A 25,751-nucleotide genomic window follows, 5' to 3' on the forward strand; every position below is an offset into this window, starting at 1 on the left:
CACTCCGAATTGGGTCTGCTGGGTATATTTCTTCAGACACTTCATGCTGTCAAGGCCGGGAGAGCAGTACGTGGGAGTGAACATAAGTGCAGACACAATACAGAGCGGAAATAAGATTTCACAAGTTTTATTGAAATCACAGAATAAACTATGGTGAGACATGAATACGTGGCAGGGAAATCTCTGACGAGGAGTCTTGCAGGTGGCTCTGGAGGCGGGTAGCCCTCTGAGTGTTGAGTGAGTGAGTTGGGTTCAGCCTTGTATTCTAGTAATGCAGAGGAAGCAGCAGGCAGGAGGACAGGCAGGTGAGAGCAGTGAGTAATTTAAGTCGAGAGAAGCAAGTTGCAGAATGAAGCTGGGATTGACTGTGGAGACCAGCGTCCAGAGGAAGGAGTAAGGTGGTGACTTGACGAGATTGCTAAAGGCACAAAAGAGATCAAGTACTTGCATGAACAAAGAAACGAACTGGTGAAGAACTGATGGCAACACTGGTTTTAAATACTGTCTTGCTGAATGCCACAGATGGAAAACGCGTGGAGAAGTGTAGGTGTTGAACCAGGGCTCCACCCCAAAAGGCAGATGCAGAGCGCAAGGCCAGGACAGAAAACCACTGAACACTGACCTGGATCATGACATATATATAAACACAAAGAATGGTGTGTTTAGCTTTAGGATCAACCAAGTTCCCCAAAATAAAAATAAAAAACTGTTTGTGGTGAACACCTACACATCGAATAAAAAATTAAAGCATGTGAGACTCAATCTCACTGCACACTTTGCCAGGCAAAGTGTGCATGGATCTGACAGACAGAAAGATCTGACAGACATGCTCCTAATGAGAAGACGGATGGTGTCCTGGGGGATCTCCTGCCAGATCCGGACCAGGGTATCACCGAACTTCTGGAAAAGTTGAGGTGTTTATTGGATCTATGTCAGCCGAGCATGGGGGGCAGTTAGTGGTATCAGGCATTGTCATTCCGAAGGAACTACATGCATACTCGAGCCACATGAGGCCAGGCATTGTCAGGCACCAGGAGGAACCCAGGATCCAATGCATCACCATAGGGTCTGATGTGAGTCCAAGGATTTCATCCCATTACTTAATGGGAGTCAGGGTGCCATTACCTAGTCTGTTAGAGGTTTGTGCGTCTGTCCATGGATATGCCTCCCCCAGACCAGTCATACTGAACGATGTTACAGGCGGCATAATGTTCTCCACAGCTTCTCTAGACCCTTTCACATCTGTCACATGTGCTCAGGGTGAACCTGCTATCATCTGTGAAAAGCACAGGGCACCAGTGGTGGACCATTCTGGTATTCTACGGCAAATGCCAGACGGTGCTGGGCAGTCAGCAGAGGGTTGACAAGAGGAAGCTCTGTCCCCAGGCCACCATCATAAAGTCGTTTGTTGATTGTTGATCAGAGACATTCATGTCAGTGGCCCCTTAATTTACCGTTCGATCTACCCTCACCTATAGTCACGAGCTGTGGGTAGTGACCGAAAGAACGAGATTGTGAATACAAGCGGCGGAAATGAGCTTCCTCTGAAGGGTGGCTGGCCTCTCCCTTAGAGATAGGCTGAGAAGTTCAGCCATTCGGGAGGGGCCCAGAGTGGAGCCGCTGCTCCTCCACATCGAAAGGAGCCAGTTGAGGTGGTTCGGGCATCTGACAAGGATGTCCCCTGGGCGCCTCCTGGGTGAGGTTTTCCGGGCATGTCCCACCGGGAGATGGCCCCGGGGCAGACCCAGGACACGCTGGAGAGATTATATCTCTCGGCTGGCCTGGGAACGCCTTGGTGTTTCCCCGGACAAGCTGGAGGAGGTGGCTGGGGAGAGGGAGGTCTGGGCTTCTCTGCTTGGGGAGATGGATGGATGGGCCTTCTGCAGGTCATTTTGTAGAACTCTGGCAAGTTTCATCTTGTTCATCTTTGCACAAAGCAGCAGATACCGGCCCTCCCCATCATTCGTAACATCTGGTTTAAAAAAACAAAGATGGTGACACCGAAATACTCAGTTTGATGCCTCAGTGCTTTGGAACTTCCCGTCGCTGATGTGGCTATATCTATCCGAAGTAATCAGTCTGTAGTTTGTATGCTTTTTTCACCTTTCTCCCTTCCTTCAGAGTTGCCATGATGAAGAGGATGACGATGGAGAAGTGAAGAGTTTTGAAGTAGGTGATCAATCGGTCTTGAATCTTCCACTAGTCTCCTCAAGTTTTTAGCAGTTTCATTTTTAGATGGTCTGCAATGATATGTGTCACCTTTCTAACAAAGGAAAAAGAGATGGAGAAGCAGAAGCTGTTGTATCAGCAGGCTCGGCTGCACGACCGTGGCGCTGCTGAGATGGTGCTCCAAACCATCAGTGCTAGTAAAGGTAAGTCTTGCCTATCGCCCCCTACTCTTTACTGTAACTCAGCGGTGGCAAATATATTATGGCCCTTGTGATAGAACCAGGCTGTCCAATCCCTATGCCTGCTTACTCATTGATGTGTTAAAAGTAATTTGTTCTGGATATGACTGTTTGGGAGCCTATTCTTAGATTCACCGTTTCACACTAATTCACAATTTGATGATATTTGATGTTTTTATCACCTGTGCAAAGTTGTACTTGGCAACAGTTTGTGTCTTGCTGTGCGTCTGTTTCCTTTTGACACATTTCTAAGTTTGAACATTTAGTATGTATGCACAGAGGTGTTGCTTGATGAGTACACACACAGACATTACAATATAGAAGTGTGGTTTAAAGATAAAAAAACAAAAACAAAAACCGATTAGTTGTGAATTAATTTTCCCTTTTATGGAGCAGAAAACGTTACTGGATGCTAGCTAATAGGCTACATTTGGATGTCAAATATTTATAGGGGGAAAAATGGAAATTATGGATATGAAATAAAATGTCTCTTTGTTGCTTAACCTGCAGGGTGTCAGGTCTCTGGCCCCTGGGAGAGTGAAGACCTGGACAGTTTGTCAGAGCTGGTCCAGGATATCCGTCTTTGCTCTCAGGCCCTCAACAAGCTGGACCGACAGACCTTGAAGCAGAGCTGGGACAGGACTCAGTCACACGGACACTTTCTCGACCGAAACTCCAAGTGCCTCCTCTCCGCCACCTCCACTTGAGGGTGGGAGGTGTGATGATGTCGGCAGAACTTTGCTTCTGATGTCTACTCTTTATCACTGACGGTGGATTTTGAGCCAGTGTTCATAATAAAAGTGGTCATTTTTATAAACATTTTGTTTAGTGAGGCTACACCAAAAAGAAACAAGATAAAACCAAAATAAAGTGACATGCTGTCCACCAACAATCTGTTGATAGCTTGTGTTTTATGCATTTTTGTCTGCCTTATTTATACATGTAAAGCTCTGTATCTGTATAAAGAGTTTGTGTTAGTGTGCGAGAGGTTTTGTGTCGCAATTGGTCCTGTTTTAATAAATAAATAATAAATAAATAAAGTTTCATTTATATAGCACCTTTCAAGACAGAATCACAAAGTGCTGCACATAAAATTACAAGTCATAAAAAGATTTAAAAAGACTAAATAAAACAGGCAAAAAATTAACCAAAAGCAGTTTTAAAAAGGTGAGTTTTGAGTTGTGTTTTAAAAACAGCTACTGAGTCCACAGTTCTTAATGCTTGGGGGAGAGAGTTCCACAGTCTAGGGGCCACAGTGGCAAAAGCTCTATCACCCTTAGTCCTCCTCTTAGTATTTTTTTTATAGCAAGTAAGCCCAGATCAGATGACCTCAAAGACCTGCTGGGGACATAAGGCTGTAGCAGATCAAAGATGTAGGCAGGTGCCAGTCCATGCACAGCTCTGTAGGTCAAGACCAGGATCTTAAAATCGACTCTAAATTTAACAGGAAGCCAGTGTAACTGAGATAACAACGGTGTCACATGTGAGTACTTGGAGGATTTTGTCAAAAGCCTAGCTGCAGCGTTTTGCACAACCTGCAGACGATCCAGAGAACCTTTGCTAAGACACATAAACAGCGAATTGCAATAATCCAAGCGTGACGAGATAAATGCATGTATAGCAATCTCCAGTTCAGATCGAGATAAATTCGGGCTTAGCCTAGCCACATTTCTTGAATGATAAAAACAAGACCGAACCAGAGATTTCACATGCCCATCCAATGTGAAACTGGAGTCAAAGGTGACACCTAAATTCCTGACAGAGGATTTAACATAGAGTGAGGGAGGACCAAGGGCTTTCACTATCTGCGATAGGAATCTATCAGGGGCGCATACGAGGACTTTGGTTTTCCCCTCGTTGAGCTGGAGGAAATTTGCAGCCGTCCTACGTTTGATCAAATCTAAGCAATCATTCAGACGCTGAAGCTTAGATAAATCCTCGGGCATAAAAGAAATGTACAACTGAATATCATCAGCATAACAATGATAAGAAATGTCCTCAAAAGAGCCCATTATATGCTGGAGGGGAAGAAGATAAATTAAAAACAATAAAGGCCCCAAAACTGACCCTTGAGGGACACCATAAGTAAGGGAGGTAGAGGATGACCTAAAATCGGAGACTGCCACAGAAAAGGATCGGTGATGGAGATAAGAGGAGAACCACTCTAATGCAGTTCCAGATACACCAACCCATTTTTTCAGCCTTTCAATGAGGATGTGATGGTCAGCTGTGTCGAAAGCTGATGTGAGGTCCAACATGAGTAGAACAGAGCATTTTCCTGCATCATTATCCATCAAGATATCACTTGAGACCCTAAGAAGAGCTGTCTCCGTGGAATGAAACTGACGAAAACCGGACTGAAACTTATCGTAAATGCCATGTTTATCTAGAGCTGCCATAAGTTGCTTATTATATTTTGTAGGATTTGATTTAAAAAAACACAAACACAATTAAAGTAACCAACGATGCTATACGTTGACATTGTTCTTTCACTGTAAGAATCAGCAGGCTATGGTGAATAATCACAGCGATTTTCAGGTCTCTGAAGAAATCTATCTAGGAGCTATGACAGTGTAAAGACACCCTGCAATTTTAAATGTGCGGCGACATTTGAATGAGGCGCGTACCAGTAGAGGGAGCCAACGCACCACGAATGGTGCACAGCCACAGATGAGCTTTGTGTCATTTATTTGTGACATGCAGGATTGTCCGCAAAGAAATGTGGATAAGTTGTAAATCAAAAGCTAAAGAGCTCATTCTTGCACTGTTTTGATCAGAACACACGTGGGAATGTTCAAGTGTTGACAATTTGTAATTATAAAGTGAATTAGGGAAAGATAATCGATACTGCCACTGGCTAGTTTTCAACCCGGGTCTCCCGCTCCCAAAGCGCGTTCAGCCTGCCCTATAATATATTATAGGATTACAAAAATGTTCTGTAACACCAAAAATACACGGCCTGTCAACATCATTCCTTCACTGTAACAATCAGCAGGCTTTAATTAAAAAAAGAAAAAAAAAATCAAGGCGATTTCCAGGTCTATAAGGAAAAATACATCTAGGAGATATGAGGAGTTGAAAACGCCTCCGTTACAGAATTCCAGCTGTCATTTTCACTGAAGTCTCCATAGACTTTAAATGGGGACGTTTCTGACTTTGTGTTGCTTGGAGGCCATTTGCGAGAAAACGGCAACTCCTGCGATAATGACGGTGGCATTTTGTGAAAGGCAAGAAAAATACCTACGTTTTGATGTATAATTTGTGTTAATGAAGGCAAAATTGAGCGTTTGTTCAGACGTGAAGAAGAGATTGAGAAAGCGACAATGCCTGGCGTGTTTGGCGGTGGGTAGCAAGGCTAAGAAGCAATATTGAGGTAAAAGTTGAGGGATTTTGGGACAGCGGTAAAAAGGCAGAGAGAGCCCGTCTATAGGCTCGCCTGTAGGCTTCTAAGCAAGCGTAGCAGGTGAATTTCAGAGCCAGGGACTATTATTGTTTGTTTGGTATGTATCCCCAACAAATGGTCCGCATGGGATTCGAACCACTGCCCCCTGTCTTCAATCTCCGCCATAGGGCCTGTCACTTTCCCATGAGCCACGAGGGCGGCCAATGGAATGGGCGCAATTCTGGTATATTTATCTTCTTCTTTTTTTTTTTTTTTTTTTTTTTTTTTTAGCTCGATAGCTAGCCGGGAGCTCCAGGGCCACTGAAGCCGCCGAGAACGGCACAACTCCCGGCACGTCATTTTCAGATCACCGCGGACTTTCGCTACTCTGGTTAAACGTAAGTCACTTAGACAAGCTAGAAATGATATTGTTTGGCTTTTTTCAGTGTTTTATTTGTTCGTCAGTAAATCGGTTTGGCTGAGATTAAAGTGATTAGATTAGATTAGATAAAATAAAACTTTATTAATCCCCCGGGTGGGTTCCTCCTTGGTTTTCTCACAGCTGACTAAACGTCAAACAGAAAACCAATTAAACAAAAGTGTGAGATGGTCGACAGTTTACGCCAGCGTCCTGTTATAATTTAGATAGCAAGGAGCAGGCGGCCGAGTTTATTCAACTCCACCGAGACAGCGGTGACGCTAACCAGAAGGCTAGACCGTCCAATTTCCCCAGCCATTTACTTCCGGCCTACCCGACCTTCTGAGGACCCGGCCCACGTAGACCGCTCAGGCCGGGTCCTCAGGAGGATGCAGCCCATGAATTTGGACACGACCAATAACTGGTGCACCAACCATATCTTTTCTTGTGTAAATGTAAATTTGTCTGTTATTGTGTAAATACATTCGCTATTGTGTACTCTACACACACGGAGAGATGCCAAACTGCCTTTCACTGTTCTTGTAACAGTGACAATAAAAAGCTATTCTGTTCTATTCTATTCTATATTTGCTTGATATAATGTTTACATGTCTATTTGTTTTTAAAAATCTACCATGACTGGTTGGGGTGAGGTGTATGACAATAACAATCAATTATTTGCAGTATTGGTATTCCTGAGGTAAACCTTTAGTAACAGCAAAATAACTCTGCCTTAGCTTTGTAAAATTTTCATTACTAATTACTGAATAAATATTTTTTGCTCATGACATCTTTGATAGGATTTTGTAGGTCACAGAATACCTGTTGTTTGATCGAAGTTAATAATTCTTTTGCAGAAAGACACAGAGGACGAAGTTCGAGAGGTCATCAGGAACAACCTACATTTACAAGGAAAGGTAAGAAAAGGACACAAGTTACTTAAAGTATACTTACACATTATGCCTCTGGGCTTAGATTTTGCCATGGTGTCAGGTTGTTGTCAGTTTATCTTATTCTTGTGAAAGTAATGTCAAAGGACTGGTTTAAGAGAAATTCTTCAAATCTGGCACAAGGATGAAGTGATTCGATTTTGATGGTCGGTGGGCAAACTCGCAAAATTTAGAGTCAAGTACTCAGATTCAGTTTAAATTTCACACAAATCTAGAGTAAGAGGACCTAAACGAACTGATGAACCTTTATGTCCATAAGATAAATAAGGCTACTTCACAGTGATATCATAGGTTATCCGAAAGATATAGAATAGGAAATTCAATCTGTCAACAAGTGATTGAAGGAACTCTATCACTCCACATAGCCCCTATCCCACTAACATCACTAAACTCGTCTGTACGGGAGAGTACAGGCTGTATCAAAAAGAATCATTCGATTTCAAAGTGCTTTCATTCTGCAGCCATTCACCCGGAACAATTGCATTACAACAGCAGTGGCTGCAGTGACTACAGTGAACTATGGGATGACGTATTTCATTGATTATTCATAAACATTGAACATTTTGTATGTAAAACTTTATATTCAGCCATGTATTTTAAATTTAGTGTAAGCTTAAAATACAGCCTTTTGAAAGTGTATGATTTATTTTTGATACACTGTATATTCCAGAGTCATATGTGAAGCCATCTACTTGACAGCTAAAGCTTCACCCACACTGGGTCAGGAAACAGGACAATGATCCCAAACACACCAGCAGGAGAAAGAACTGAATCTGAAGTTATAGAGTGACTGAAATACTGAAAGTAGCAGGACCTTAAGAGTGCTGTGCGTAAATGAATGGCTTCAAACCTAAATCAACTGAAGCAACGTTATAAACAAGGGTGGGCCAAAATTCTGCCACAATGATTTTAAAGACTTACGAAGTCATACAAAAAAACAACCAATTCAAGTTATTGCCAGCAAGGTAGTTATACAAGCTACTGAATCATGAGCTTTACATGTGGTGTTTCTGTGTTTTGGCTTTTGTTTTGTTAAAGTCGAGACAGATGTAAACCAGTTGGTAGATGTTGGTTGGTACTATATATTTATATATTCACAAAGGTGCTTAACCTTGTGAATGGGCCAATAGAGTCATGCATTTCCTCTGTGTGTCTTACAAAGTCAGAGGACCCAGCAATTCGTTGGCAGATGGCTCTGTACAGAGACCTCCCAAACCACTATGAGGATACTACTGACCCAGAGAAGACTGTGGAGAGAATCCTGGATATTGGTCATGTCCTCTTCCACCTGGAGCAGGTCTATATATTCAAGTTTGAGTTGATTTTGCGCATTTTTGTGCCAACGTAGAGAGTATAGCTTTAAGGTACCCCACGGTCCTCTTAAACTAGCTGATTGGTCTTCATTAAAGCTGACCACATACTTCTCCAGGATAATATGGCTTCCAGATGGTAAGGTACACCAACTAAATATCTAGTATACTGAGTGGTTCAGTTTGTGTCTTCAGGTGGAGCATCCTCAGCGCAGTAAGAAGGCTGTGTGGCACAAACTGCTTTCAAAACAGAGGAAGAGAGATGTCGTCGCTTGCTTCAGGATGGCACCACTCTATAACTTGCCAAGGTATGTTCTCAAACACACACACATGTAAAATGAAGAAGAAATATTTAAAATTCTGCACTTTATTATTTTCCCACCCTCATCTACAGCCACACCTCGGGCTAGTGAGGAAAGGTTGTGGATATATGTTGCACCTACAGTGCAGCCCTTTATAAGCAGCAGAAGATGGGTAGATAAACAGTTATTAGTCATCCATGTATCTCTCTCATACTAGGCACCGGGCTGTAAACTTGTTCCTGCAGGGCTATGAAAAGTCCTGGATGGAGACAGAGGAGCACTACTTTGAAGATAAACTCATAGAAGACCTCGCTGTAAGTTCATTTCATTTAAAAAAAACAAAACGAGTGGAATTCTTCTGACTACTCTGGAATTTTTGCTTGTTTTGAAGGCAAATTATGTGTTAATTTCTTCAGTGTATAGCAGAGTTTTAGCACTTTGTGAATGTGTGTTGATTTCAGAAACCAGGTGAACAGGAGCCATCTGAGGAAGAGGAGGGGCAGAAACACAAACACATAGATCCCCTGCATCAGCTCATCCAGCTGTTCAGCAGAACAGCCCTAACAGAAAAATGGTGTGTATTTTACACACTACCTGTTAAAAGTCCCTATTTTTCCAGTTATTTGTTGCAGTTCATGTCGTTAAAGTCCAATGAATAGCTTGAAATGGTACAAAGGTAAGTGGTGAGCTGCCAGAGGTTAGGTTACCCAAAACTGAAAAATAATGTACATTTCAGAATTATACCAAAAGGCCTTTTTCAGGGACACAACATGGGTTAACAATTCAAAGCTGTTCTGCAGCAGTGAAGGTTGATCAAGCCTTGAAAGCTGCTGCTACTAATTCCTACAGGTGTTCCAACTTGGATTAATTCCAACCCCCTCTGTCTGCATAAAGCAGTGTTGGTGCCATACCCTTGTGAGCATCAGCTGAACAGTACTGTACTGCAGTAAGTAGTGTGTTGCTACAAAAATGGTGAGAAAAAGACCATTAACAGTGGAAGAGAGAGAGACCATCATAACACTTAAAAATGTAGGTCTGTCCTGACAAAGAAAGTCAAAGTGTCAGTGAGTACAGTTTCCTTCACCATCAAACGCACTGAGAAACAAACTGTGACAGGAAGAGGTCTGCAGACCCAAAGACACGACTGAATCACAGGACAAGGTTCTGAGAGTTAACAGCTTGTGTGATAGGCAGCTCACAGGACAACAGCTTCAAGCACATCTATCTCAAGGAGCTTCGTGATGTAGTCACCTGAAATGGTTTCATTTCACAGGTGTGCCTGTCAGGGTTCATTTGTGGAGTTTCTTGCCTTCTTAATGGGGTTGGGACCATCAGGTGTGTTGTGCAGAAGTCAGGTTGGTACACAGCTGACAGCCCTGTTTGACAACTGTATTAATTTATAATATGGCAACAACCAATGAGGTAAGTAAAGAGAAATGACAGCCCATCAGTCAGTCTGGGAAATTGCTAAAACTCTGAATGTGTCCCCAAGTGCAGTCAGGAAAAAACGCTATGACAAAACTGGACCGCCCCAGGAAAGGAAGACCAAGAGTCACCTCTGCTGCTGAGGATACATTCATCCGAGTCCCGAGGCTCAGAAATCGCAAGTTAACAGCAGCTCAGATTAGAGCCCAGATAGATGCCACACAGAGCTCCAGTAGCAGACACATCTCTACATCAACTGTTCAGAGTGTGTGAATCAGGCCTTTATGGTCAAATAGCTGCTAAGAAACCACGACTAAGGAAAAGCAACAAGCAGAAGAGATTTGTTTGGGCCAAGAAACACAAGGAGTGGACATTAGACCAGTGGAAATCTGTGCTGTGGTCTGATGAGTCCAAATCTGAGATCTTTGATTCCACCCACCGTGTCTTTGTGTGACGCAGAAAAGGTGAACGGATGGTCTCCACATGCACGGTTCCCACTGTGAAGCATGGAGGAGGAGGTGTGATGGTGTGGGAGTGCTTTGGTGGTGACACCATTGCTGGGATTTTTTTCAAAATTGAAGGCACACTGAACCAGCATGGCTGCCACAGCATCCTGCAGCGACATGCCATCTCATCCAGTTTGTGTTTAGTTGGACCGTCATTTATTTTCCAACAGTACAATGAGCCCAAACACACCTCCAGGCTGTGCGAGGGCTGTTTGACCAAGAAGGAGAGTGATGGAGGCCTGGCCTCCACAGTCACCTGACCTAAACCCAATGGAGATGGTTTGGGATGAGATGGAGCACAGAGGGAAGGCAAAAGGACCAACAAGTGCTCAGCATCTCTGGGAACTCCTTCAAGACTTTTGGAAAACCATTTCAGGTGACCACCTCATGAAGCTCATGGAGAGAGAATGCCAAGAGTGTGCAAAGCAGTAATCAAAGCAAAGGGCGGCTATTTTAAAGAATCTGAAATATAAAACATGTAAATATTCATCAAAATAATGAAAAACTGTTAAATGAGAAGATGTCATTTCAGTCAGTGGTGCACCAAAATTATTTTCCTTAATACAGCTATAATTGTGCTAACTTTGGTGAATGTGTTTGTTTTTGCAGTAAACTGGATGAGGATCATCTCTACATGGCCTACGCAGACATCATGGCTAAGGTATCTGTTGCTGAGTACCAACACTAAACACTTTTGAATTGAAACTCACATAGCTGGCTTAGCATAGACGGTAAAAAAACCTGTTATTGTTCTGCGTGCTGTTTATGTCATCGACCAGGGATGATGCTTTTGGGCTGATGGATTACTTGCAGGGCGCTGTACTGCCTAATCAAATCACTTATTGCAACTGGCACCTCCCCTACCTTCAGTGTAGAATAGTTTAGTGTGGCCTGAAAAGCTAAGAGAGGGAAAAGAAATTAAAAACAGATGCACCAAACTGTGGCAAATTAACCAAATGTTAGCAGCTGCACTGTTAACAGTAGCACTAGCAGCTGCACTAGTAACTAGTCTTCTGGATGGTAGAGTTGTTGTTGGTTTAGGACACTGTTAATATATCACTGCTTAGTGATTGCACTCCGAATTGGGTCTGCTGGGTATATTTCTTCAGACACTTCATGCTGTCAAGGCCGGGAGAGCAGTACGTGGGAGTGAACATAAGTGCAGACACAATACAGAGCGGAAATAAGATTTCACAAGTTTTATTGAAATCACAGAATAAACTATGGTGAGACATGAATACGTGGCAGGGAAATCTCTGACGAGGAGTCTTGCAGGTGGCTCTGGAGGCGGGTAGCCCTCTGAGTGTTGAGTGAGTGAGTTGGGTTCCAGCCTTGTATTCTAGTAATGCAGAGGAAGCAGCAGGCAGGAGGACAGGCAGGTGAGAGCAGTGAGTAATTTAAGTCGAGAGAAGCAAGTTGCAGAATGAAGCTGGGATTTGACTGTGGAGACCAGCGTCCAGAGGAAGGAGTAAGGTGGTGACTTGACGAGATTGCTAAAGGCACAAAAGAGATCAAGTACTTGGCATGAACAAAGAAACGAACTGGTGAAGAACTGATGGCAACACTGGTTTTAAATACTGTCTTGCTGAATGCCACAGATGGAAAACGCGTGGAGAAGTGTAGGTGTTGAACCAGGGCTCCACCCCAAAAGGCAGATGCAGAGCGCAAGGCCAGGACAGAAAACCACTGAACACTGACCTGGATCATGACATATATATAAACACAAAGAATGGTGTGTTTAGCTTTAGGATCAACCAAGTTCCCCAAAATAAAAAATAAAAAACTGTTTGTGGTGAACACCTACACATCGAATAAAAAATTAAAGCATGTGAGACTCAATCTCACTGCACACTTTGCCAGGCAAAGTGTGCATGGATCTGACAGACAGAAAGATCTGACAGACATGCTCCTAATGAGAAGACGGATGGTGTCCTGGGGGATCTCCTGCCAGATCCGGACCAGGGTATCACCGAACTTCTGGAAAAGTTGAGGTGTTTTATTGGATCTATGTCAGCCGAGCATGGGGGCAGTTAGTGGTATCAGGCATTGTCATTCCGAAGGAACTACATGCATACTCGAGCCACATGAGGCCAGGCATTGTCAGGCACCAGGAGGAACCCAGGATCCAATGCATCACCATAGGGTCTGATGTGAGTCCAAGGATTTCATCCCATTACTTAATGGGAGTCAGGGTGCCATTACCTAGTCTGTTAGAGGTTTGTGCGTCTGTCCATGGATATGCCTCCCCCAGACCAGTCATACTGAACGATGTTACAGGCGGCATAATGTTCTCCACAGCTTCTCTAGACCCTTTCACATCTGTCACATGTGCTCAGGGTGAACCTGCTATCATCTGTGAAAAGCACAGGGCACCAGTGGTGGACCATTCTGGTATTCTACGGCAAATGCCAGACGGTGCTGGGCAGTCAGCAGAGGGTTGACAAGAGGAAGCTCTGTCCCCAGGCCACCATCATAAAGTCGTTTGTTGATTGTTGATCAGAGACATTCATGTCAGTGGCCCCTTAATTTACCGTTCGATCTACCCTCACCTATAGTCACGAGCTGTGGGTAGTGACCGAAAGAACGAGACTGTGAATACAAGCGGCGGAAATGAGCTTCCTCTGAAGGGTGGCTGGCCTCTCCCTTAGAGATAGGCTGAGAAGTTCAGCCATTCGGGAGGGGCCCAGAGTAGAGCCGCTGCTCCTCCACATCGAAAGGAGCCAGTTGAGGTGGTTCGGGCATCTGACAAGGATGTCCCCTGGGCGCCTCCTGGGTGAGGTTTTCCGGGCATGTCCCACCGGGAGATGGCCCCGGGGCAGACCCAGGACACGCTGGAGAGATTATATCTCTCGGCTGGCCTGGGAACGCCTTGGTGTTTCCCCGGACAAGCTGGAGGAGGTGGCTGGGGAGAGGGAGGTCTGGGCTTCTCTGCTTGGGGAGATGGATGGATGGGCCTTCTGCAGGTCATTTTGTAGAACTCTGGCAAGTTTCATCTTGTTCATCTTTGCACAAAGCAGCAGATACCGGCCCTCCCCATCATTCGTAACATCTGGTTTAAAAAAACAAAGATGGTGACACCGAAAATACTCAGTTTGATGCCTCAGTGCTTTGGAACTTCCCGTCGCTGATGTGGCTATATCTATCCGAAGTAATCAGTCTGTAGTTTGTATGCTTTTTTTCACCTTTCTCCCTTCCTTCAGAGTTGCCATGATGAAGAGGATGACGATGGAGAAGTGAAGAGTTTTGAAGTAGGTGATCAATCGGTCTTGAATCTTCCACTAGTCTCCTCAAGTTTTTAGCAGTTTCATTTTTAGATGGTCTGCAATGATATGTGTCACCTTTCTAACAAAGGAAAAAGAGATGGAGAAGCAGAAGCTGTTGTATCAGCAGGCTCGGCTGCACGACCGTGGCGCTGCTGAGATGGTGCTCCAAACCATCAGTGCTAGTAAAGGTAAGTCTTGCCTATCGCCCCCTACTCTTTACTGTAACTCAGCGGTGGCAAATATATTATGGCCCTTGTGATAGAACCAGGCTGTCCAATCCCTATGCCTGCTTACTCATTGATGTGTTAAAAGTAATTTGTTCTGGATATGACTGTTTGGGAGCCTATTCTTAGATTCACCGTTTCACACTAATTCACAATTTGATGATATTTGATGTTTTTATCACCTGTGCAAAGTTGTACTTGGCAACAGTTTGTGTCTTGCTGTGCGTCTGTTTCCTTTTGACACATTTCTAAGTTTGAACATTTAGTATGTATGCACAGAGGTGTTGCTTGATGAGTACACACACAGACATTACAATATAGAAGTGTGGTTTAAAGATAAAAAAACAAAAACAAAAACCGATTAGTTGTGAATTAATTTTCCCTTTTATGGAGCAGAAAACGTTACTGGATGCTAGCTAATAGGCTACATTTGGATGTCAAATATTTATAGGGGGAAAAATGGAAATTATGGATATGAAATAAAATGTCTCTTTGTTGCTTAACCTGCAGGTGTCAGGTCTCTGGCCCCTGGGAGAGTGAAGACCTGGACAGTTTGTCAGAGCTGGTCCAGGATATCCGTCTTTGCTCTCAGGCCCTCAACAAGCTGGACCGACAGACCTTGAAGCAGAGCTGGGACAGGACTCAGTCACACGGACACTTTCTCGACCGAAACTCCAAGTGCCTCCTCTCCGCCACCTCCACTTGAGGGTGGGAGGTGTGATGATGTCGGCAGAACTTTGCTTCTGATGTCTACTCTTTATCACTGACGGTGGATTTTGAGCCAGTGTTCATAATAAAAGTGGTCATTTTTATAAACATTTTGTTTAGTGAGGCTACACCAAAAAGAAACAAGATAAAACCAAAATAAAGTGACATGCTGTCCACCAACAATCTGTTGATAGCTTGTGTTTTATGCATTTTTGTCTGCCTTATTTATACATGTAAAGCTCTGTATCTGTATAAAGAGTTTGTGTTAGTGTGCGAGAGGTTTTGTGTCGCAATTGGTCCTGTTTTAATAAATAAATAATAAATAAATAAAGTTTCATTTATATAGCACCTTTCAAGACAGAATCACAAAGTGCTGCACATAAAATTACAAGTCATAAAAAGATTTAAAAAGACTAAATAAAACAGGCAAAAAATTAACCAAAAGCAGTTTTAAAAAGGTGAGTTTTGAGTTGTGTTTTAAAAACAGCTACTGAGTCCACAGTTCTTAATGCTTGGGGGAGAGAGTTCCACAGTCTAGGGGCCACAGTGGCAAAAGCTCTATCACCCTTAGTCCTCCTCTTAGTATTTTTTTATAGCAAGTAAGCCCAGATCAGATGACCTCAAAGACCTGCTGGGGACATAAGGCTGTAGCAGATCAAAGATGTAGGCAGGTGCCAGTCCATGCACAGCTCTGTAGGTCAAGACCAGGATCTTAAAATCGACTCTAAATTTAACAGGAAGCCAGTGTAACTGAGATAACAACGGTGTCACATGTGAGTACTTGGAGGATTTTGTCAAAAGCCTAGCTGCAGCGTTTTGCACAACCTGCAGACGATCCAGAGAACCTTTGCTAAGACACATAAACAGCGAATTGCAATAATCCAAGCGTGACGAGATAAATGCATGTATAGCAATCTCCAGTTCAGATCGAGATAAATTCGGGCTTAGCCTAGCCACATTTCTTGAATGATAAAAACAAGACCGAACCAGAGATTTCACATGCCCATCCAATGTGAAACTGGAGTCAAAGGTGACACCTAAATTCCTGACAGAGGATTTAACATAGAGTGAGGGAGGACCAAGGGCTTTCACTATCTGCGATAGGAATCTATCAGGGGCGCATACGAGGACTTTGGTTTTCCCCTCGTTGAGCTGGAGGAAATTTGCAGCCGTCCTACGTTTGATCAAATCTAAGCAATCATTCAGACGCTGAAGCTTAGATAAATCCTCGGGCATAAAAGAAATGTACAACTGAATATCATCAGCATAACAATGATAAGAAATGTCCTCAAAAGAGCCCATTATATGCTGGAGGGGAAGAAGATAAATTAAAAACAATAAAGGCCCCAAAACTGACCCTTGAGGGACACCATAAGTAAGGGAGGTAGAGGATGACCTAAAATCGGAGACTGCCACAGAAAAGGATCGGTGATGGAGATAAGAGGAGAACCACTCTAATGCAGTTCCAGATACACCAACCCATTTTTTCAGCCTTTCAATGAGGATGTGATGGTCAGCTGTGTCGAAAGCTGATGTGAGGTCCAACATGAGTAGAACAGAGCATTTTCCTGCATCATTATCCATCAAGATATCACTTGAGACCCTAAGAAGAGCTGTCTCCGTGGAATGAAACTGACGAAAACCGGACTGAAACTTATCGTAAATGCCATGTTTATCTAGAGCTGCCATAAGTTGCTTATTATATTTTGTAGGATTTGATTTAAAAAAACACAAACACAATTAAAGTAACCAACGATGCTATACGTTGACATTGTTCTTTCACTGTAAGAATCAGCAGGCTATGGTGAATAATCACAGCGATTTTCAGGTCTCTGAAGAAATCTATCTAGGAGCTATGACAGTGTAAAGACACCCTGCAATTTTAAATGTGCGGCGACATTTGAATGAGGCGCGTACCAGTAGAGGGAGCCAACGCACCACGAATGGTGCACAGCCACAGATGAGCTTTGTGTCATTTATTTGTGACATGCAGGATTGTCCGCAAAGAAATGTGGATAAGTTGTAAATCAAAAGCTAAAGAGCTCATTCTTGCACTGTTTTGATCAGAACACACGTGGGAATGTTCAAGTGTTGACAATTTGTAATTATAAAGTGAATTAGGGAAAGATAATCGATACTGCCACTGGCTAGTTTTCAACCCGGGTCTCCCGCTCCCAAAGCGCGTTCAGCCTGCCCTATAATATATTATAGGATTACAAAAATGTTCTGTAACACCAAAAATACACGGCCTGTCAACATCATTCCTTCACTGTAACAATCAGCAGGCTTTAATTAAAAAAAGAAAAAAAAATCAAGGCGATTTCCAGGTCTATAAGGAAAAATACATCTAGGAGATATGAGGAGTTGAAAACGCCTCCGTTACAGAATTCCAGCTGTCATTTTCACTGAAGTCTCCATAGACTTTAAATGGGGACGTTTCTGACTTTGTGTTGCTTGGAGGCCATTTGCGAGAAAACGGCAACTCCTGCGATAATGACGGTGGCATTTTGTGAAAGGCAAGAAAAATACCTACGTTTTGATGTATAATTTGTGTTAATGAAGGCAAAATTGAGCGTTTGTTCAGACGTGAAGAAGAGATTGAGAAAGCGACAATGCCTGGCGTGTTTGGCGGTGGGTAGCAAGGCTAAGAAGCAATATTGAGGTAAAAGTTGAGGGATTTTGGGACAGCGGTAAAAAGGCAGAGAGAGCCCGTCTATAGGCTCGCCTGTAGGCTTCTAAGCAAGCGTAGCAGGTGAATTTCAGAGCCAGGGACTATTATTGTTTGTTTGGTATGTATCCCCAACAAATGGTCCGCATGGGATTCGAACCACTGCCCCCTGTCTTCAATCTCCGCCATAGGGCCTGTCACTTTCCCATGAGCCACGAGGGCGGCCAATGGAATGGGCGCAATTCTGGTATATTTATCTTCTTCTTTTTTTTTTTTTTTTTTTTTTAGCTCGATAGCTAGCCGGGAGCTCCAGGGCCACTGAAGCCGCCGAGAACGGCACAACTCCCGGCACGTCATTTTCAGATCACCGCGGACTTTCGCTACTCTGGTTAAACGTAAGTCACTTAGACAAGCTAGAAATGATATTGTTTGGCTTTTTTCAGTGTTTTATTTGTTCGTCAGTAAATCGGTTTGGCTGAGATTAAAGGGATTAGATTAGATAAAATAAAACTTTATTAATCCCCCGGGTGGGTTCCTCCTTGGTTTTCTCACAGCTGACAAACGTCAAACAGAAAACCAATTAAACAAAAGTGTGAGATGGTCGACAGTTTACGCCAGCGTCCTGTTATAATTTAGATAGCAAGGAGCAGGCGGCCGAGTTTATTCAACTCCACCGAGACAGCGGTGACGCTAACCAGAAGGCTAGACCGTCCAATTTCCCCAGCCATTTACTTCCGGCCTACCCGACCTTCTGAGGACCCGGCCCACGTAGACCGCTCAGGCCGGGTCCTCAGGAGGATGCAGCCCATGAATTTGGACACGACCAATAACTGGTGCACCAACCATATCTTTTCTTGTGTAAATGTAAATTTGTCTGTTATTGTGTAAATACATTCGCTATTGTGTACTCTACACACACGGAGAGATGCCAAACTGCCTTTCACTGTTCTTGTAACAGTGACAATAAAAAGCTATTCTGTTCTATTCTATTCTATATTTGCTTGATATAATGTTTACATGTCTATTTGTTTTTAAAAATCTACCATGACTGGTTGGGGTGAGGTGTATGACAATAACAATCAATTATTTGCAGTATTGGTATTCCTGAGGTCAACCTTTAGTAACAGCAAAATAACTCTGCCTTAGCTTTGTAAAATTTTCATTACTAATTACTGAATAAATATTTTTTGCTCATGACATCTTTGATAGGATTTTGTAGGTCACAGAATACCTGTTGTTTGATCGAAGTTAATAATTCTTTTGCAGAAAGACACAGAGGACGAAGTTCGAGAGGTCATCAGGAACAACCTACATTTACAAGGAAAGGTAAGAAAAGGACACAAGTTACTTAAAGTATACTTACACATTATGCCTCTGGGCTTAGATTTTGCCATGGTGTCAGGTTGTTGTCAGTTTATCTTATTCTTGTGAAAGTAATGTCAAAGGACTGGTTTAAGAGAAATTCTTCAAATCTGGCACAAGGATGAAGTGATTCGATTTTGATGGTCGGTGGGCAAACTCGCAAAATTTAGAGTCAAGTACTCAGATTCAGTTTAAATTTCACACAAATCTAGAGTAAGAGGACCTAAACGAACTGATGAACCTTTATGTCCATAAGATAAATAAGGCTACTTCACAGTGATATCATAGGTTATCCGAAAGATATAGAATAGGAAATTCAATCTGTCAACAAGTGATTGAAGGAACTCTATCACTCCACATAGCCCCTATCCCACTAACATCACTAAACTCGTCTGTACGGGAGAGTACAGGCTGTATCAAAAGAATCATTCGATTTCAAAGTGCTTTCATTCTGCAGCCATTCACCCGGAACAATTGCATTACAACAGCAGTGGCTGCAGTGACTACAGTGAACTATGGGATGACGTATTTCATTGATTATTCATAAACATTGAACATTTTGTATGTAAAACTTTATATTCAGCCATGTATTTTAAATTTAGTGTAAGCTTAAAATACAGCCTTTTGAAAGTGTATGATTTATTTTTGATACACTGTATATTCCAGAGTCATATGTGAAGCCATCTACTTGACAGCTAAAGCTTCACCCACACTGGGTCAGGAAACAGGACAATGATCCCAAACACACCAGCAGGAGAAAGAACTGAATCTGAAGTTATAGAGTGACTGAAATACTGAAAGTAGCAGGACCTTAAGAGTGCTGTGCGTAAATGAATGGCTTCAAACCTAAATCAACTGAAGCAACGTTATAAACAAGGGTGGGCCAAAATTCTGCCACAATGATTTTAAAGACTTACGAAGTCATACAAAAAAACAACCAATTCAAGTTATTGCCAGCAAGGTAGTTATACAAGCTACTGAATCATGAGCTTTACATGTGGTGTTTCTGTGTTTTGGCTTTTGTTTTGTTAAAGTCGAGACAGATGTAAACCAGTTGGTAGATGTTGGTTGGTACTATATATTTATATATTCACAAAGGTGCTTAACCTTGTGAATGGGCCAATAGAGTCATGCATTTCCTCTGTGTGTCTTACAAAGTCAGAGGACCCAGCAATTCGTTGGCAGATGGCTCTGTACAGAGACCTCCCAAACCACTATGAGGATACTACTGACCCAGAGAAGACTGTGGAGAGAATCCTGGATATTGGTCATGTCCTCTTCCACCTGGAGCAGGTCTATATATTCAAGTTGAGTTGATTTTGCGCATTTTTGTGCCAACGTAGAGAGTATAGCTTTAAGGTACCCCACGGTCCTCTTAAACTAGCTGATTGGTCTTCATTAAAGCTGACCACATACTTCTCCAGGATAATATGGCTTCCAGATGGTAAGGTACACCAACTAAATATCTAGTATACTGAGTGGTTCAGTTTGTGTCTTCAGGTGGAGCATCCTCAGCGCAGTAAGAAGGCTGTGTGGCACAAACTGCTTTCAAAACAGAGGAAGAGAGATGTCGTCGCTTGCTTCAGGATGGCACCACTCTATAACTTGCCAAGGTATGTTCTCAAACACACACACATGTAAAATGAAGAAGAAATATTTAAAATTCTGCACTTTATTATTTTCCCACCCTCATCTACAGCCACACCTCGGGCTAGTGAGGAAAGGTTGTGGATATATGTTGCACCTACAGTGCAGCCCTTTATAAGCAGCAGAAGATGGGTAGATAAACAGTTATTAGTCATCCATGTATCTCTCTCATACTAGGCACCGGGCTGTAAACTTGTTCCTGCAGGGCTATGAAAAGTCCTGGATGGAGACAGAGGAGCACTACTTTGAAGATAAACTCATAGAAGACCTCGCTGTAAGTTCATTTCATTTAAAAAAAACAAAACGAGTGGAATTCTTCTGACTACTCTGGAATTTTTGCTTGTTTTGAAGGCAAATTATGTGTTAATTTCTTCAGTGTATAGCAGAGTTTTAGCACTTTGTGAATGTGTGTTGATTTCAGAAACCAGGTGAACAGGAGCCATCTGAGGAAGAGGAGGGGCAGAAACACAAACACATAGATCCCCTGCATCAGCTCATCCAGCTGTTCAGCAGAACAGCCCTAACAGAAAAATGGTGTGTATTTTACACACTACCTGTTAAAAGTCCCTATTTTTCCAGTTATTTGTTGCAGTTCATGTCGTTAAAGTCCAATGAATAGCTTGAAATGGTACAAAGGTAAGTGGTGAGCTGCCAGAGGTTAGGTTACCCAAAACTGAAAAATAATGTACATTTCAGAATTATACCAAAAGGCCTTTTTCAGGGACACAACATGGGTTAACAATTCAAAGCTGTTCTGCAGCAGTGAAGGTTGATCAAGCCTTGAAAGCTGCTGCTACTAATTCCTACAGGTGTTCCAACTTGGATTAATTCCAACCCCCTCTGTCTGCATAAAGCAGTGTTGGTGCCATACCCTTGTGAGCATCAGCTGAACAGTACTGTACTGCAGTAAGTAGTGTGTTGCTACAAAAATGGTGAGAAAAAGACCATTAACAGTGGAAGAGAGAGAGACCATCATAACACTTAAAAATGTAGGTCTGTCCTGACAAAGAAAGTCAAAGTGTCAGTGAGTACAGTTTCCTTCACCATCAAACGCACTGAGAAACAAACTGTGACAGGAAGAGGTCTGCAGACCCAAAGACACGACTGAATCACAGGACAAGGTTCTGAGAGTTAACAGCTTGTGTGATAGGCAGCTCACAGGACAACAGCTTCAAGCACATCTATCTCAAGGAGCTTCGTGATGTAGTCACCTGAAATGGTTTCATTTCACAGGTGTGCCTGTCAGGGTTCATTTGTGGAGTTTCTTGCCTTCTTAATGGGGTTGGGACCATCAGGTGTGTTGTGCAGAAGTCAGGTTGGTACACAGCTGACAGCCCTGTTTGACAACTGTATTAATTTATAATATGGCAACAACCAATGAGGTAAGTAAAGAGAAATGACAGCCCATCAGTCAGTCTGGGAAATTGCTAAAACTCTGAATGTGTCCCCAAGTGCAGTCAGGAAAAAACGCTATGACAAAACTGGACCGCCCCAGGAAAGGAAGACCAAGAGTCACCTCTGCTGCTGAGGATACATTCATCCGAGTCCCGAGGCTCAGAAATCGCAAGTTAACAGCAGCTCAGATTAGAGCCCAGATAGATGCCACACAGAGCTCCAGTAGCAGACACATCTCTACATCAACTGTTCAGAGTGTGTGAATCAGGCCTTTATGGTCAAATAGCTGCTAAGAAACCACGACTAAGGAAAAGCAACAAGCAGAAGAGATTTGTTTGGGCCAAGAAACACAAGGAGTGGACATTAGACCAGTGGAAATCTGTGCTGTGGTCTGATGAGTCCAAATCTGAGATCTTTGATTCCACCCACCGTGTCTTTGTGTGACGCAGAAAAGGTGAACGGATGGTCTCCACATGCACGGTTCCCACTGTGAAGCATGGAGGAGGAGGTGTGATGGTGTGGGAGTGCTTTGGTGGTGACACCATTGCTGGGATTTTTTCAAAATTGAAGGCACACTGAACCAGCATGGCTGCCACAGCATCCTGCAGCGACATGCCATCTCATCCAGTTTGTGTTTAGTTGGACCGTCATTTATTTCCAACAGTACAATGAGCCCAAACACACCTCCAGGCTGTGCGAGGGCTGTTTGACCAAGAAGGAGAGTGATGGAGGCCTGGCCTCCACAGTCACCTGACCTAAACCCAATGGAGATGGTTTGGGATGAGATGGAGCACAGAGGGAAGGCAAAAGGACCAACAAGTGCTCAGCATCTCTGGGAACTCCTTCAAGACTTTTGGAAAACCATTTCAGGTGACCACCTCATGAAGCTCATGGAGAGAGAATGCCAAGAGTGTGCAAAGCAGTAATCAAAGCAAAGGGCGGCTATTTTAAAGAATCTGAAATATAAAACATGTAAATATTCATCAAAATAATGAAAAACTGTTAAATGAGAAGATGTCATTTCAGTCAGTGGTGCACCAAAATTATTTTCCTTAATACAGCTATAATTGTGCTAACTTTGGTGAATGTGTTTGTTTTTGCAGTAAACTGGATGAGGATCATCTCTACATGGCCTACGCAGACATCATGGCTAAGGTATCTGTTGCTGAGTACCAACACTAAACACTTTTGAATTGAAACTCACATAGCTGGCTTAGCATAGACGGTAAAAAAACCTGTTATTGTTCTGCGTGCTGTTTATGTCATCGACCAGGGATGATGCTTTTGGGCTGATGGATTACTTGCAGGGCGCTGTACTGCCTAATCAAATCACTTATTGCAACTGGCACCTCCCCTACCTTCAGTGTAGAATAGTTTAGTGTGGCCTGAAAAGCTAAGAGAGGGAAAAGAAATTAAAAACAGATGCACCAAACTGTGGCAAATTAACCAAATGTTAGCAGCTGCACTGTTAACAGTAGCACTAGCAGCTGCACTAGTAACTAGTCTTCTGGATGGTAGAGTTGTTGTTGGTTTAGGACACTGTTAATATATCACTGCTTAGTGATTGCACTCCGAATTGGGTCTGCTGGGTATATTCTTCAGACACTTCATGCTGTCAAGGCCGGGAGAGCAGTACGTGGGAGTGAACATAAGTGCAGAACAATACAGAGCGGAAATAAGATTTCACAAGTTTATTGAAATCACAGAATAAACTATGGTGAGACATGAATACGTGGCAGGGAAATCTCTGACGAGGAGTCTTGCAGGTGGCTCTGGAGGCGGGTAGCCCTCTGAGTGTTGAGTGAGTGAGTTGGGTTCCAGCCTGTATTCTAGTAATGCAGAGGAAGCAGCAGGCAGGAGGACAGGCAGGTGAGAGCAGTGAGTAATTTAAGTCGAGAGAAGCAAGTTGCAGAATGAAGCTGGGATTTGACTGTGGAGACCAGCGTCCAGAGGAAGGAGTAAGGTGGTGACTTGACGAGATTGCTAAAGGCACAAAAGAGATCAAGTACTTGGCATGAACAAAGAAACGAACTGGTGAAGAACTGATGGCAACACTGGTTTTAAATACTGTCTTGCTGAATGCCACAGATGGAAAACGCGTGGAGAAGTGTAGGTGTTGAACCAGGGCTCCACCCCAAAAGGCAGATGCAGAGCGCAAGGCCAGGACAGAAAACCACTGAACACTGACCTGGATCATGACATATATATAAACACAAAGAATGGTGTGTTTAGCTTTAGGATCAACCAAGTTCCCCAAAATAAAAAATAAAAAACTGTTTGTGGTGAACACCTACACATCGAATAAAAAATTAAAGCATGTGAGACTCAATCTCACTGCACACTTTGCCAGGCAAAGTGTGCATGGATCTGACAGACAGAAAGATCTGACAGACATGCTCCTAATGAGAAGACGGATGGTGTCCTGGGGGATCTCCTGCCAGATCCGGACCAGGGTATCACCGAACTTCTGGAAAGTTGAGGTGTTTTATTGGATCTATGTCAGCCGAGCATGGGGGCAGTTAGTGGTATCAGGCATTGTCATTCCGAAGGAACTACATGCATACTCGAGCCACATGAGGCCAGGCATTGTCAGGCACCAGGAGGAACCCAGGATCCAATGCATCACCATAGGGTCTGATGTGAGTCCAAGGATTTCATCCCATTACTTAATGGGAGTCAGGGTGCCATTACCTAGTCTGTTAGAGGTTTGTGCGTCTGTCCATGGATATGCCTCCCCCAGACCAGTCATACTGAACGATGTACAGGCGGCATAATGTTCTCCACAGCTTCTCTAGACCCTTTCACATCTGTCACATGTGCTCAGGGTGAACCTGCTATCATCTGTGAAAAGCACAGGGCACCAGTGGTGGACCATTCTGGTATTCTACGGCAAATGCCAGACGGTGCTGGGCAGTCAGCAGAGGGTTGACAAGAGAAGCTCTGTCCCCAGGCCACCATCATAAAGTCGTTTGTTGATTGTTGATCAGAGACATTCATGTCAGTGGCCCCTTAATTTACCGTTCGATCTACCTCACCTATAGTCACGAGCTGTGGGTAGTGACCGAAAGAACGAGATTGTGAATACAAGCGGCGGAAATGAGCTTCCTCTGAAGGGTGGCTGGCCTCTCCCTTAGAGATAGGCTGAGAAGTTCAGCCATTCGGGAGGGGCCCAGAGTAGAGCCGCTGCTCCTCCACATCGAAAGGAGCCAGTTGAGGTGGTTCGGGCATCTGACAAGGATGTCCCCTGGGCGCCTCCTGGGTGAGGTTTTCCGGGCATGTCCCACCGGGAGATGGCCCCGGGGCAGACCCAGGACACGCTGGAGAGATTATATCTCTCGGCTGGCCTGGGAACGCCTTGGTGTTTCCCCGGACAAGCTGGAGGAGGTGGCTGGGGAGAGGGAGGTCTGGGCTTCTCTGCTTGGGGAGATGGATGGATGGGCCTTCTGCAGGTCATTTTGTAGAACTCTGGCAAGTTTCATCTTGTTCATCTTTGCACAAAGCAGCAGATACCGGCCCTCCCCATCATTCGTAACATCTGGTTTAAAAAAACAAAGATGGTGACACCGAAAATACTCAGTTTGATGCCTCAGTGCTTTGGAACTTCCCGTCGCTGATGTGGCTATATCTATCCGAAGTAATCAGTCTGTAGTTTGTATGCTTTTTTTCACCTTTCTCCCTTCCTTCAGAGTTGCCATGATGAAGAGGATGACGATGGAGAAGTGAAGAGTTTTGAAGTAGGTGATCAATCGGTCTTGAATCTTCCACTAGTCTCCTCAAGTTTTT

General features: G+C 43.5%; 1 protein-coding gene and 2 long non-coding RNA genes across 3 annotated transcripts; all 3 read left to right on the forward strand.

Annotated features, from left to right (window-relative positions):
* Nucleotides 1-2,328: 2,328 nt before the first annotated feature.
* LOC112845121 (tonsoku-like protein) lies at nucleotides 2,329-3,385 on the forward strand. The gene is made up of 2 exons (XM_025904677.1): nucleotides 2,329-2,372; nucleotides 2,919-3,385. Exons 1-2 carry the CDS (start codon nucleotides 2,342-2,344, stop codon nucleotides 3,113-3,115), a joined length of 228 nt encoding a protein of 75 aa, XP_025760462.1. The 5' UTR covers nucleotides 2,329-2,341; the 3' UTR covers nucleotides 3,116-3,385.
* Nucleotides 3,386-9,285: 5,900 nt separating this feature from the next.
* LOC109198182 (uncharacterized) lies at nucleotides 9,286-11,423 on the forward strand. Its single transcript, XR_002059108.2, has 2 exons — nucleotides 9,286-9,344; nucleotides 11,311-11,423. It is a non-coding gene; the product is annotated as an uncharacterized LOC109198182 (long non-coding RNA).
* A 9,625-nt stretch (nucleotides 11,424-21,048) lies between these two features.
* LOC109198183 (uncharacterized) lies at nucleotides 21,049-23,184 on the forward strand. Its single transcript, XR_002059109.2, has 2 exons — nucleotides 21,049-21,107; nucleotides 23,072-23,184. It is a non-coding gene; the product is annotated as an uncharacterized LOC109198183 (long non-coding RNA).
* The last annotated feature ends 2,567 nt before the right edge of the window (nucleotides 23,185-25,751 follow it).

Source organism: Oreochromis niloticus, unplaced genomic scaffold (genome assembly GCF_001858045.2).
Source record: "Oreochromis niloticus isolate F11D_XX unplaced genomic scaffold, O_niloticus_UMD_NMBU tig00003257_pilon, whole genome shotgun sequence".
Taxonomy (NCBI): domain Eukaryota; kingdom Metazoa; phylum Chordata; class Actinopteri; order Cichliformes; family Cichlidae; genus Oreochromis; species Oreochromis niloticus.

What these genes read in the sequence shown, in the direction of transcription:
- LOC112845121 (XM_025904677.1), top strand. Translation starts at nt 2,342, where the DNA reads ATGGTGCTCCAAACCATCAGTGCTAGTAAAG. An exon ending in AACCATCAGTGCTAGTAAAG is followed by an intron (nt 2,373 to 2,918) that starts GTAAGTCTTGCC and finishes CTTAACCTGCAG; the next exon opens with GGTGTCAGGTCTCTGGCCCC.